Here is a 12817-nt window from a genome sequence, read left to right as displayed (position 1 = left end):
AAAGTTGGCTTCGGCTCAGGAGGGTCTAGAATATTTGGAGCCAACTTGTCCCGCAACGTGGTGGCACCTCTGAAAATGACTTTAGGTTTTTCAGGCAGTACCTCTCTTAGGGTCCTATCATTTTTCACAATGTGCCAATGACGTTCTATGATATTTTTAATATTTCTGTGTTGCGTAGAATAAGTGGTTACAAAAGGGGCAGTATAAGAAGACTGCACACTGGCCAGCCGGGTGGTATTGGAGAGCATACTAGACCTATCCATGGCCTCAACTTTCTCAAGAGCATCGGTCAGGAAAGGCCTATCGTAGCCCTTGTCTAAAAAGCGGTCAGTAAGGACCTGGGCCTGACGCACAAAGTCCTCATGATAGGTACATTTTGAGCCGCATATATTGCCCCTTGGGCACTGCTTGCAACAAGGGGGAATGATGGCAACTACCTATGGGAATATATGCATTCCTGTCCGTGGCTTTAAAATAAGTCTTAGTGATAAATTTAACTTCATCACGGGTAATCGTCAGATCTAGGAAATTAATAGCCTCCTGACTGGCTTCAAAGCTCAGTTGAATACCTCTAGTGTTACGATTTAATGTTTCCATAAACGCATCAAGCTCAACCTTAGGTCCATCCCACCAGAGGAGGAGGACGTCATCAATGTACCTAGCCCAGAGCAGAATCTGGGGTTTGGCACTGTTGTAGATGACGTCCTCCTCCCACTGGGCCATAAAGAGGTTAGCAAGAGAGGGGGCGTACTTGGCCCCCATAGCTACGCCCCTATCTTGCCTGAAATATTGCCCACCAAACCAAAAATAATTTGACTTCGTAGCAAACATCAGTAGCTCCATAATCAATTTGATCTGGAGCACTGGGACTCGAGAATCTCGTATGAGGGAATCCTTGACGGCCTTTAATCCTAGATGATGTGGGATAATAGAATAAAGTGATGCCACATCAGCTGTGACCAACCATAGGCCATCCATCGGAGTTATTGATGCTAGCATGTTAATGACTTGCCGGGTGTCCTTAACCACCTCAATACTGGGCACTTAAACCCCCTTCCTTCCCAGACCAATTTTCAGCTTTTAGCGCTGTTGCATTTTGAATGACAATTGCGCGGTCATGCAACACTGTACCTAAACCAAATTTATGTCATTTTTTCCCCACAAATAGAGCTTTCTTTTGGTGGTATTTGATCACTGCCAGGTTTTTTCTTTTTTGGTGCACAAATAAAAAAAGACCGAAAAGTTTGAAAAAAAAAAAAAAAAGTTTTTTTGTTTAGGTTATAAAATTTTGTAAATAGATATGTTTTTTCCTGCACTGATGAGCACTGATGACGGCGCACTGACAGGCACTGATGAGGAGACACTGATGGGGTGGCACTGATATGCGGCACTGATAGGTAGCACTGATATGCAGCACTGATGGGCACTGATAGGCAGCACTGATGGGCACTGATAGGCAGCACTGATGGGCACTGATAGGCAGCACTGATGGGCAATAACGGGCACTGGTGGGCAGCACTGATAGATGGCATTGGTGGGCAGCACTGATAGGGGGCACCACTGGCAGGCTCTCTGAGCCCTGTTTGCCATCCCTGGTGGCCATGGTGGGCATCCCTGGTGGTCATGGGTGGCCATCCCTGGTGGCTCTAGTGGCATCCCCTCCCCCCAGGGCTGCACTGGTAATCAATCATCTGATTACCAGCACAGACCCCCCCTGTGATCAGTGAGTAATTAGAAATACTCACTGATCACCCCGGCTGCAGAATCGATCCTCTGATCTTCTCCTCACTGACCGGATCTGTCAGGAGGAGAAGAGATCGAAGCCGTTACAACGGCTGTATTGACATTACATGACGGCTGTGATTGGTCACAGACGTCATGTGATCAGGAGGGCCAATCACAGGGCCCTCCTGCCGAGTCTTGTTGCTCTGTGTCCTAGGGACACAGGCACATCGAGATCGCGCCGCTGCACGTGCCCGCGGCGGCGCGATCTCTCTCCTTCTGAAGGACGTTCCGGAAACGTCCATTCAGAAGGACGAGACTCCCACCCGGCCGTATATGTACTATGGCCCGGGTGGGGGGTGGGAGGTGGTTAATATAGGATGGGGTAAGCTGTACCAAAGGCTGAAGGTACGAGTCTATATACCTCCCCACCCGGGACGTCACAGAGTCTATGCCACTGACAATGGGACACCCCGGGGGGGAGGTGAGACTCTTATGTACCTTCGGTAGGTAATAAATAATAGGCGTCCTTGGGGCCTTAGGCACCAAGAAGGCCTTCTTCTTACTCAGGATACCCAGGGAGAAGCCCTTGGACACAATACGGTCCAATTCTTTTTTATATTGGATAACTGGGTCACGAGGTAGGGGGGTGTAGGTATCCGTATCACTGAGGATACGTCTCATCTCGGTCAAGTAATCACTCCTGTCTAGTACCACTATAACAACCCCCCCCCCCCCCTTGTCAGCTGGGCGAATCACAAGATCCTTGTTCTGACACAAAGAATCCAAACCTTTCATAAGATCTTGGCTCAGTCTGTTCTTGCGAACTTGAACATCATTCACATCCCTGAAAACCTTAAGCGAAGGAGCCAAGGCTCCAGGGGGATTGAATAAAGAGGCATTAGACAAAATTGGAATGCTTGAACTGTGTTGAAACAGACCGGTTGTCACTGATCGGATTTCCTAACATGTATTTTTGAATGTTGATCTTTCTCACAAACTTGTGGATGTCCATATAAGTTTGGAATTTATTTAATGGTCTGGGAGGAGCAAACTTTAGCCCCTTATCAAGAATGCTCAATTCCGAATCAGTGAGAGCCTTACGGCTCAGATTAAAGATGCCAGCACCCCCTAAGTTCTTTTCTTTCCTCTTAGGTTGTAGAGTTGTTGGGTGTTGGTTCAGGGGGAATGGTCCCTGCACCCGGAGGTTCTTCACCTGTTGTGTGTCCAGTGGGGGACACCCGATGTAGACTTGTTAGTTTCTCGGCTCAACGAGAAGGTACAGAGGTTTGTAGCCAGGTCTCGGGATCCTCTGGCCTATGCGTTTCCTCCACTCAAACCTCCGCTGAGGATTCTGTGTTAAATAGTCTGGTGGATGACCCATCAACTGTTTGTGCATGCATTGAAGGCGTTTTTGAAAGCTCAATGGAGTAAGTGCAATTTTAATATTAAACCCTTGGTATATTTACATATTACACTACTGGAGTCTCCTTTCTATTTTGCATTTGGATGTCCATACTACCGGAGTTTCCTATAGCATTTGGTCATGGTATCTTGCTGATGAGGAGACAGCGATAAGGATGGCTTGGAGCCTGTTTGGAGATCAATGCAGATTATGACCCCCTGTAATTAGGGGTCATAGCCCTCTGGTAAGAAGAACCTAATCAGAGCACTGGGTGAAGGTTTTGAGGTGAAGGCTTTTTTCCACCAAGTCCATGCTGATTCACATTGCTGAGATATTACTCTGAATTGAGCACCTTAAGGACTTTATTCATTTATTCATAATATTTATCCACGATATTTACTTCAAGAAGGACTATATTTATTTATTTATTCACTGTATTAATATATAAGCTGGTCTGTGCTTTTACCTAATATTGCAGTTGTTGCTATTTATGGTTTTAGCAATTTAGATCCACCATCGTCTTTATATTATGCACATTAGCACTTTATTGTGAGTTTGATTGTTGAGCACAATATTCACCCCTTGTTGTTTACAAAAGACTCATTGTACCTCGTGGAATATACATTGGGGTGTTTTGTTTCCAAAATGGGGTCATTTTTTGGGTAATTATATTGTTCTGGTGCTCCAGGGCCTTCAGAAATGTGATAGGTACTCAAAACTGAATCCTATAGCAGAGTGAGTGGGTGTATGCCTTCAGGGACTGCCCAATAGGCGTGGTAAAGTTTTTTCCTGCCTAGTGTCCTACTCCTGTAGGGGGTAGCATAACCCAATGGTTAAAAAGAATATGGAGCTGCGTCTGTCAATGGACTTCAGAGAAAAGGATTTTATGGCAAGTCAAAAATCCAGTTTTTCCTTCTCACAGCTTTCATAAAACAGCATCTCAGCTCTCACCTAATCCACAATCTGACTCATCTGTACCATCTCCACAGTTGTCGGTCTTGTCGCACTTTTGTGCTTCTGGGATGCACTTTCCGTTTCTGCATTTCAAGAACTTGTCAGTACACTCTGAAAAACAGACATCACAATTCAGCTTTAGTGAGAATGGCTACAATAAGCAAGGACCATAGGATGGCAGCCAGAAACATCGCAAATACTCACTGCAGTCCTGCTCGTCTGAGTTATCGCCGCAGTCGTTTACGCCATCGCAGAGGAAGAAACGGGGTTTGCAGAACTGGCTGGATTTGCAGCGGAACTGCTTGTCAGTGCAGACTGATTCAAAGTGGAGCGACAAAAACAAGTCAATACGCAATAGTGCACAATAAAACAAAAAACATACTGGCAAATTAGAAAACAAAACCATGTAGATGGAAGTACATGCAAATAAAAAATTTTGTATTAATATTATTGTACAGGGTTTATATAGCACCAAGAGTTTGCACAGCGTTTTACAAAAGGGAAGATAGAACAGCTATTATACAAGACAAGAGGGTTAGGATGGCCCTGTTCTTGAGGGCATACCTAAAAGCGGACAGTGATGAAGATAGCTGGACAGATTGGAGTAGGAGGTTCCAGAGGATGGAAGAGGCTCTGGAGAAGTCCTGGAGATGCGTATTGGAGTTGGTGATGAGGGTGCCAGAGTGCAGGAGGTCTTGGTAGAAGTGGAGAGAATGCACTGGGTGATATAGCTTAGGGTTGTAAATTGCTTTGTATGTTCTTGTTAGTATACTGAATTTTATTTGTTCAACAATTGGAAGTCAGTGGGGGGGTTAGTAAGAGGGGTGGCTGACACTGAATGGCTGGTTTGGCGAACATGTTTGGCAGCAGCATTTATTACAGAATTGAGGGGTGATAGTCTGGAAAAAAAATAAGCCAACAAAGAGGGAGTTGCAATAGTTCAGGCTAGAGATAACAAGGGACTAAAATAGTAGTGGCGAAGGCGACAATGGCATGATTTGGACAGTACTCGCAAGTGGGGCCGAAAAGTGAGGTCAGAGTTCAGGATACAGCTAGCATCCTGGCAAGAGGAGATGGACAGATAGTTGTGTTACTGATCTCAATGGAACAGTCACAGAAATATCATGAGCTCAGTTTTGGTAAGACTAAGAAAATGGTGCGACATCCATATTGATATGTCTGAAGGGATGGTCTGAGGAGCAGAGCGATAGATTTATGCATTTTCAGCATTGGAATGGAAAAACTGTATTTTAGCTGTGATATCTCCACCCCTCACTCTACAGACACTTAGAGAAGAGTTTCCATATTCGATTAGTTCAGCTCTACTCACCACATGACGCCTCATCGCTGTTGTCCCCACAATCATTCCACCCATCGCACTGCCGAGTCTTGTCAATACAGCGGCCGCTCCTACAGGTGAACTGATCAGGGCAAGCTGCAGGAAACACAAATCAACCATGGTTATAATCTGATCTCTGGAATACAATGTTAACATTAATACTGAAACCTTTCTTCTCCTTGGGAACAATGTGCTCACAATGTGGCCAGACATTCTTGGACCTGAGCTTTTGTGCAAACTGGCCACAATTACATACAGTACAACCATAATACTAAAATAAAGGAAGGTATGGATTGATCAGGCGGACTGCTAAATGGCTTAAAGCTGTTGCATGGCACAGTTTTACCCTCAGACAATCCACCATGGAATGGGTGGGGTTTATTGACTACTAGAAACTGGTTTTACTTTTTTCAGGGTAGAAGTATACAGGCAGATGTTTCAGCATAGAACTCTTGGCTGCTCAGAAATTAATGTTTTTCCCCCTATATGTATGGAATTTTAACATTCACACAATTTATTGTCATATAAGAATTTCATATTTGCCCTTCGCACAGACCTAAAGTCAACCACTAACCTTGAATCTGCCAGTCCATGATGACAGGTGAGCAATACACTTCTCTCATTTGGCTTTTTTAGGCACTAACCAGCACTTTTGGGGACAGATTATATACACTGCTCAAAAAAATGAAAGGAACAGTTTTGAAAACACATCAGATCTCAATGGGGAAAAATATCATGCTGGATAGCTATACCGATATGAACTGGGTGATGTGTTAGGAGCAAAAGGATGCCACATTATTTTTATGGAAATTAAAATGATCTACCTACAGAGGGCTGAATTCAAAGACACCCCCAAAATCAAAGTGAAAAAATGATGAAGCAGGCTAGTTCATTTTGTCGAAATTTCATTGCAGCAACTCAGAATGGTATTTAGTAGTTTGTATGGCCCCCAGGTGCTTGTATTCATGCCTGATATTAGGCATGCTCCTAATGAGAGAAAGGATGGTGTCCTGAGGTATTTCCTCCCAGATCTGGACCAGAGCATCACTGAGCTCTTGAACAGACTGAGGTGTAACCTGGTGGCGTCGGATGGACCGAAACCTAATGTCCCAGAGGACATCCAATGTTCTGTTGGATTTAGGTCAGGGGAGCGTGGGGACCATTCAATGGTATCAATTCCTTCATCCTCCAGGAACTGGCTGCCTACTCTCACCACGAGGCCAGGCATTGTTGTGCACTGTCTCTCATTTGTGAAAAGCACAGGGCGCCAGTGGCAGACCTACCAATTCTGGTGTTCAATAGCAAATGCCAATCGAGCTCCAAGGTTCCAGGCAGTGAGCACAAAGCCCACTAGAGGACGTCTGGCCCTCTGGCCACCCTCATGAAGTTTGTTTATGATTATTCGGTCAGACATTCATACCAGTGACCTGCTGGAGGTAATTTTGTAGGACTCTGGCAGTGCTGGTCCTGTTCCTGCTTGCACAAAAGGAACAGATACCGGTCCTGCTGATGGTTTAAGGACCTTCTGCGGCCCTGTCCAGCTCTCCTAGAGTAACTGCCTGTCTTCTGGAATATCCTCCATACTCTTGAGACTGTGCTGGGAGACACAGCAAACCTGGCAATGGCATATATTGATGTGCCATAATGGAGGAGTTGGACTGCCTGTGCAATCTCTGTAGGGTCCATGCATCCCCTCATGCTACCAGTAGTGACACTGACCCTAGCCAAATGCAAAACTAGTAAATAATTGTAAGAAAAGAAGAGTAGGGAAAAAATATTTTAGTGGCCTCCACCTGTAAAACCATTCCAGTTTGGGGGGGTTGTCTCAATGTTGCCCGTTTAGTGCACCTGTTAATTTAATTAACACCAAAGCTTAACAACCCCCTCTGCTACTTAACTGACCAGATAAATACCTCAGTTTAATTGAATTGATGCTATACTCTGATTAAAAAGTGTTCCTTTAATTTTTTTGAGCAGTGTATTATAAAATGCAACAGTCTTCCTATAGGATTACATGTGCATTTGACATATTTAGTTCCAATTACCTGTAAAAGCCAGTCTTGTGTAGACATCCAGAAGCCCTAAGACCGCTGATGGGCACCGCTATCTGGGATGTGATGTCAGCAGCCTTAGAACTGTCACTCACGTGATACCTTATTCTCCTTCACTCCTCCCTAGCTTATACCTAAAGATTTATGTATGGAGGTGAACGAGAGCAGAGGAGGTGCCTGGGCCAGCACAGACTCTTCCAGAAGAGGAGTGGGCTTAAAGGGAGAACTTCATTTTTAAAAATAAATAAATCCCCATTTTTTTGCAGGTTAAAAAAAATGTGAATTTATTGTTTTCTGCTGAAAGTCTGTAAAGCATTGCACCAGCGATCAGCAGACTGGTCAGTGTATCTGCTTGCACGTACCTCGTACCAAGAAGCCGATACATTCTGACAGGAAGAGTCAATGAACTATCACAGCGCCATAGTAATTTGAAAACTACCAGCCGTCAGCCGCAAATAATGTCGGTATTTGTAGTTCATTCATACACAGAGCTCTGTGTATAAAGGAGACGGCCATGTGAGCGGAGCCACGCACGGCCGCGTGGTTTTCAAAAAGTGACAGCTAGTACAGGGAAATTCTCCCGTACTGCTGCCACAGGGAGAATGAGCAGCGGGCGGCAGCGGGTACATGTTACATGTTTCACCCTAAAAACGGGTGGAACATGTAACATGTTCCCAAAGGTGAACTTATCCTTTAACTGATAAGCTGTCTCCCCAGAAGCCCTGATTTTGCACCCAAAAGGTTCCCTACAATATTAAAAGGCTGCAAAGTCCACTAACTCCCCCCCCCCCGCCACGTTCTTTAGACCTCTAATTACAACTCTCCATCCCTTTCACCAGGACACTCCAGACACATAACTGGCTTCACACAGTCTTAGCACTGCATATTGTAGTCTCCATAATCCCCCCTTTCTTAGTCCCATTTGTATGATCTTCCACCTTAGTCCTTATATATGTAAACTTTAGCGTACTCACGGTTTTTCGGCTCATAAGACAAGTACTGCGCTGTGAATCCGGTGTCTGTGTAGGACTGGTCAGAGCGGAACTTAACCATGATTTTACTGCTGTTGTTTGAAACAACAAATGGTGACCGTTCCCCGCAGTACCTGTGCAGGAGAGAGCAGGGTGGAGGTCAGGATTCAGGTGATGATAGAAGAACACAGAAGGGGTGGTAAAGGGTCAGGTATAAGTCAGACTAATCAGGGTGCAATTCAGCGTGCAGTACATAATAATGCTGCATGACATTTCTTTGTCCTGGACTTCTGTTAATATGCAGAGGTAGCAAGGAAAATCGCTTTTGCTCATGTTCTAACATAGCAGCAGCAGTCTCTAACAGTCTCTTGTAATCCACTATTAGTCACTTGTAATGTGGCAACTGTCTGTACCCCAGCAGTCTCTTGTAATGTGTCTGCTGTCTTGTAATAGGACGATAGAACTGGGTTCAGCAAATGTGTAACAATTCCGATTTGTGGTGACATTTACAATCTGCACAATTTATTTAAATACCAATTTATTATCCACCTGTGGCAAAACTACAAATCTGAAGAGGCAGCTAGATGCACTGACACTTAGGCCTCATGCACACAGGTGTACTTAAAGTATAACTAAAGGCAAAACACGTTTTTTTAGATTTCAATAGAGCAGAGAGGGATTAGAAAGCTTGTCATATTGTATTGCTGTGTCTGCCCCTGTTTATGAGATCCCCCCTCTCCATTTATCCTGTTTACTATTATCATTGTGAAAGAAAATAGGTGCGCAGTCCTGAAGTGATGAGAAGTGAAGTGAAAGCAGCACTGAAATTTGAATTAAACGTGAGAGGATGGCAATATAGGAAACATTACCAAAGTGCGCTAACAAATAATGAACCAAGTGTTCAAAGGTACATGGATAGTATCCGGATTTATACCAAAATCATATGCATTCAGTCCAAAACAAAAGTGCAAAAACTGTGAAAAAGTCTTTCTTTTCAAATTGGAGTGAAGGTAAGGGAGTGTTGGGAGGTGGGTGGGGCCTCGTCCCAAAAAATGATCCAAAGTGATTCTCAGTGGCCTGATATACACATATGGACACCCAGTGTTAGGAGTGGACTCTTACCACAATGTGGAGAGATGTGAGCATGTACTTGGTTGTGTCTAGAAGTCTCCAACTGATCAAGCTGGCAGGGATGGCTCTCGGAATGGACCGGAACAATCAGCTGCTTCCGAAGTGGGGAGAGATCTGTAGGCTTCCAAGCAGGGGGAGATGCCAAAACAGAGCAACCCAGAGAAAAGAAGAGGACTATAGTGCATTACCTTCGACTTTAATGATAAAACGAATGAGGGTACACTTACACATTCCGGACGAACAAACCGCAAATACAGGGCGGTCGCGGGTGTCTGCAGTACAAACCGGGACCTATGACAGCACGGCTGGCTCCCCCCGACGCGTTTCCACTAACAAGTCGGCTCCAATCCCAGAAGCCGACTTGTTAGTGGAAACGCGTCGGGGGGAGCCAGCCGTGCTGTCATAGGTCCCGGTTTGTACTGCAGACACCCGCGACCGCCCTGTATTTGCTGTTTGTTCGTCCGGAATGTGTAAGTGTACCCTCATTCGTTTTATCATTAAAGTCGAAGGTAATGCACTATAGTCCTCTTCTTTTCTCTGGGTTGCTCTGTTTTGGCATCTCCCCCTGCTTGGAAGCCTACAGATCTCTCCCCACTTCGGAAGCAGCTGATTGTTCCGGTCCATTCCGAGAGCCATCCCTGCCAGCTTGATCAGTTGGAGACTTCTAGACACAACCAAGTACATGCTCACATCTCTCCACATTGTGGTAAGAGTCCACTCCTAACACTGGGTGTCCATATGTGTATATCAGGCCACTGAGAATCACTTTGGATCATTTTTTGGGACGAGGCCCCACCCACCTCCCAACACTCCCTTACCTTCACTCCAATTTGAAAAGAAAGACTTTTTCACAGTTTTTGCACTTTTGTTTTGGACTGAATGCATATGATTTTGGTATAAATCCGGATACTATCCATGTACCTTTGAACACTTGGTTCATTATTTGTTAGCGCACTTTGGTAATGTTTCCTATATTGCCATCCTCTTACTATTATCATTGAAAGTAAAAGTAAAAAAATCCCAAGTTTTGGGTTGACCCCAGAAAAGTAATAAAGAGGAAATCTTGTAATGGGGACACTAGTTCTGGTAGCCTGGGGGTCTCCAAGGAATTCCCTTAATTTGCAGGGATTTCTGCTCTCTTCCTGTTTGGCTATGGGACAGGAAGTGAAGGAAAATCTCCCCAATGGGATACAGATGCCCAGAAAAAAAAAAATCTGATAGGAGTTATAACCTTCTCTTGCTCTATCCAAAATTAAGTTTTCCCTATAGTTTTACTTTAGGCATACACATGTGCGCAGGGCTGTGTTTGCCCACATGGGGATCCAAACGTGCATCATGCATCCCCATGGAGGCAGTCCCATTTAGATCAATTGGGATGCAGTGGCTGCAAGAACACAGCCACTGCTCCTAGTTTGACATCCATGTGGGTGCAGGTTTCTGCATGCAGATAGTGTGGGTTTGGAGACACCCACCCACATGCAGCTGAACCCAAATGGATGTCAAATTAGGAGCAGTGGCTGTGTCAGTGCAGAAGCTGCGTCCCAATTTACATAAATGGATTGCCTGCCTGGGGATGTGCGAACATCTGTTCATCCCTGTGGGGCAAACACAGCCTTTACATGGATGTATGCTTAATAATACCTGTGTGAACAAGGCTTTATAGGTGAGCAGTCAGATGAGCTCTGCTATACACAGGCCTATGGAAGCCACATGGCCTCTCACCTCTGGTTATTGACCTCCACATAGTCTTTGGTGCAACTGGTGATGGACACACTGGGCTCATACAAGTAAAACATCTGAAACCGAATTTTCACAAACTTGTCCCCGGGAACCTGAGAATTAAACAGTGTCAGAATAAACATTCAATGTTAATCACATCCCAAGTGACCTCTGACCGGCAGAATACATATATTAGACTTAGCTCGTAGCTAAATGTGATGACAGTACAATGCTGGAAGCAAAACGGGGTATACAGGGGCCCAAAATTGGTGCTTACTGACCTTTAAAACACACCAAATATGGTAATTCTTAATTTAGAATTTAAAGCTGAAGTTTAATCTTCCTGTGTGGAGATATGAGGGGTGCTCTGATGCACGAAAGCTTCTAATGCACACAATAAGAAGCTCAGTGTGCAGTAAAATAAGAGTAAACCATTTCAGTACATGAAAGGAGCCTGTAAAACTGGTTATGACTGAAGAGAAGACTGGAGTTTAGCTTTAACTAGCAAAAACAAAATGAATAAGGTGCATGTAACCTAAACCCAGCTCACATTAGTAATGGCTTCTCTTAATTTCACCTCTTTCCACAGATTGCAATGTCACTATAAACTTCTCTCACAGTGCATTATCCCTTACAGCCGAGGTAAGCAGATGTGCACCCAGAGACAGGAGAGCAGAGCCATAGACACTAATGAGTAAAAGACACATCTCTGGCTATCACGTGAATCCTCTGCTAAAGGTCCAATTATAATTTGTTAGATATTTTGGCTGCTTGTTTTTCCATGAGGAGTATTGACTGTTTTCCTTTATATAAAACCTATGAGGATAATTTTTCTACTTGCGGTCTTCTAAGATGAAAAGGTGTGGAAAACTCTTTTAGGAAAGATGTCACCAAGTATAAAACATTCCTTATTCAATAGCAGACATTTTCAGAGTTTTAATCTCTTCTTCCCTGCCCTTTCTTGCCATGCCCTTCAGTTATTCACTAATAGCTGCACTTTTCATAATCGAATACAGTGTTTCTCAACTGGTGTGCCGCAGCACCCTAGTGTGCCGTGAAGAGTCCCCAGGTGTGCAGCGGCAAAATGACCCCAACTTAGGCAGCTATGGCAGCTATCTTATGAACATACTGCTGTTGGCCACTCGGTTAAGCCTTGTTGTTACAGTGGTGGTGGTCCGCTGTCTAAAGCGCTCTTCCCGCTGCCACAGGCACTCGGGAAGCTGTGAGGGCCTCCTGATCACATCATCAGTTGCTAGGGGCGGGGCAGGCGCACACACGGCTTTCTGGGATGTGTAAGCCGTGGGAGATGCTGGCTGGCATGCTTTTCCCCCCCGAGGGGAGGTGAAGCAGAGCGTGAAGAGAGGAGGAATAACAGGGAGGAGACACTTCACTGACTGCACATGAGCTCCTCAAGGTAAAGCATTTGTACCTCTAATTTACCTGCATGCATTTGTAATAGGTTTAATTGCACGCTCGGTGATTGCTTTTTTTTTCTTAAATGTAATATAAATATACATAAGATGTG

General features: G+C 44.7%; 1 protein-coding gene across 1 annotated transcript in view; it reads right to left on the bottom strand.

The window, feature by feature from the left end:
• The window catches only part of ST14 (ST14 transmembrane serine protease matriptase), an 87983-nt gene that overhangs the window by 20050 nt on the left and 55116 nt on the right, over positions 1–12817 (bottom strand). Inside the window, exons 10-14 of the mRNA XM_082273865.1 lie at positions 11296–11405; positions 8446–8576; positions 5412–5516; positions 4286–4396; positions 4079–4192 (exon numbers count right to left, since the gene is read on the bottom strand). Of these exons, the coding sequence (XP_082129991.1) occupies positions 4079–4192; positions 4286–4396; positions 5412–5516; positions 8446–8576; positions 11296–11405 (571 nt within the window). The remainder of the gene's footprint in view (positions 1–4078; positions 4193–4285; positions 4397–5411; positions 5517–8445; positions 8577–11295; positions 11406–12817) is intronic.

The sequence above is a fragment of the Pelophylax lessonae genome (genome assembly GCF_965119305.1).
Source record: "Pelophylax lessonae genome assembly, chromosome: 12".
In the NCBI taxonomy this organism is placed as follows: Eukaryota; Metazoa; Chordata; class Amphibia; order Anura; family Ranidae; genus Pelophylax; species Pelophylax lessonae.
The sequence above is the reverse complement of the archived record's forward strand: the minus strand, read 5'-3'. Positions and strand labels throughout refer to the sequence as shown.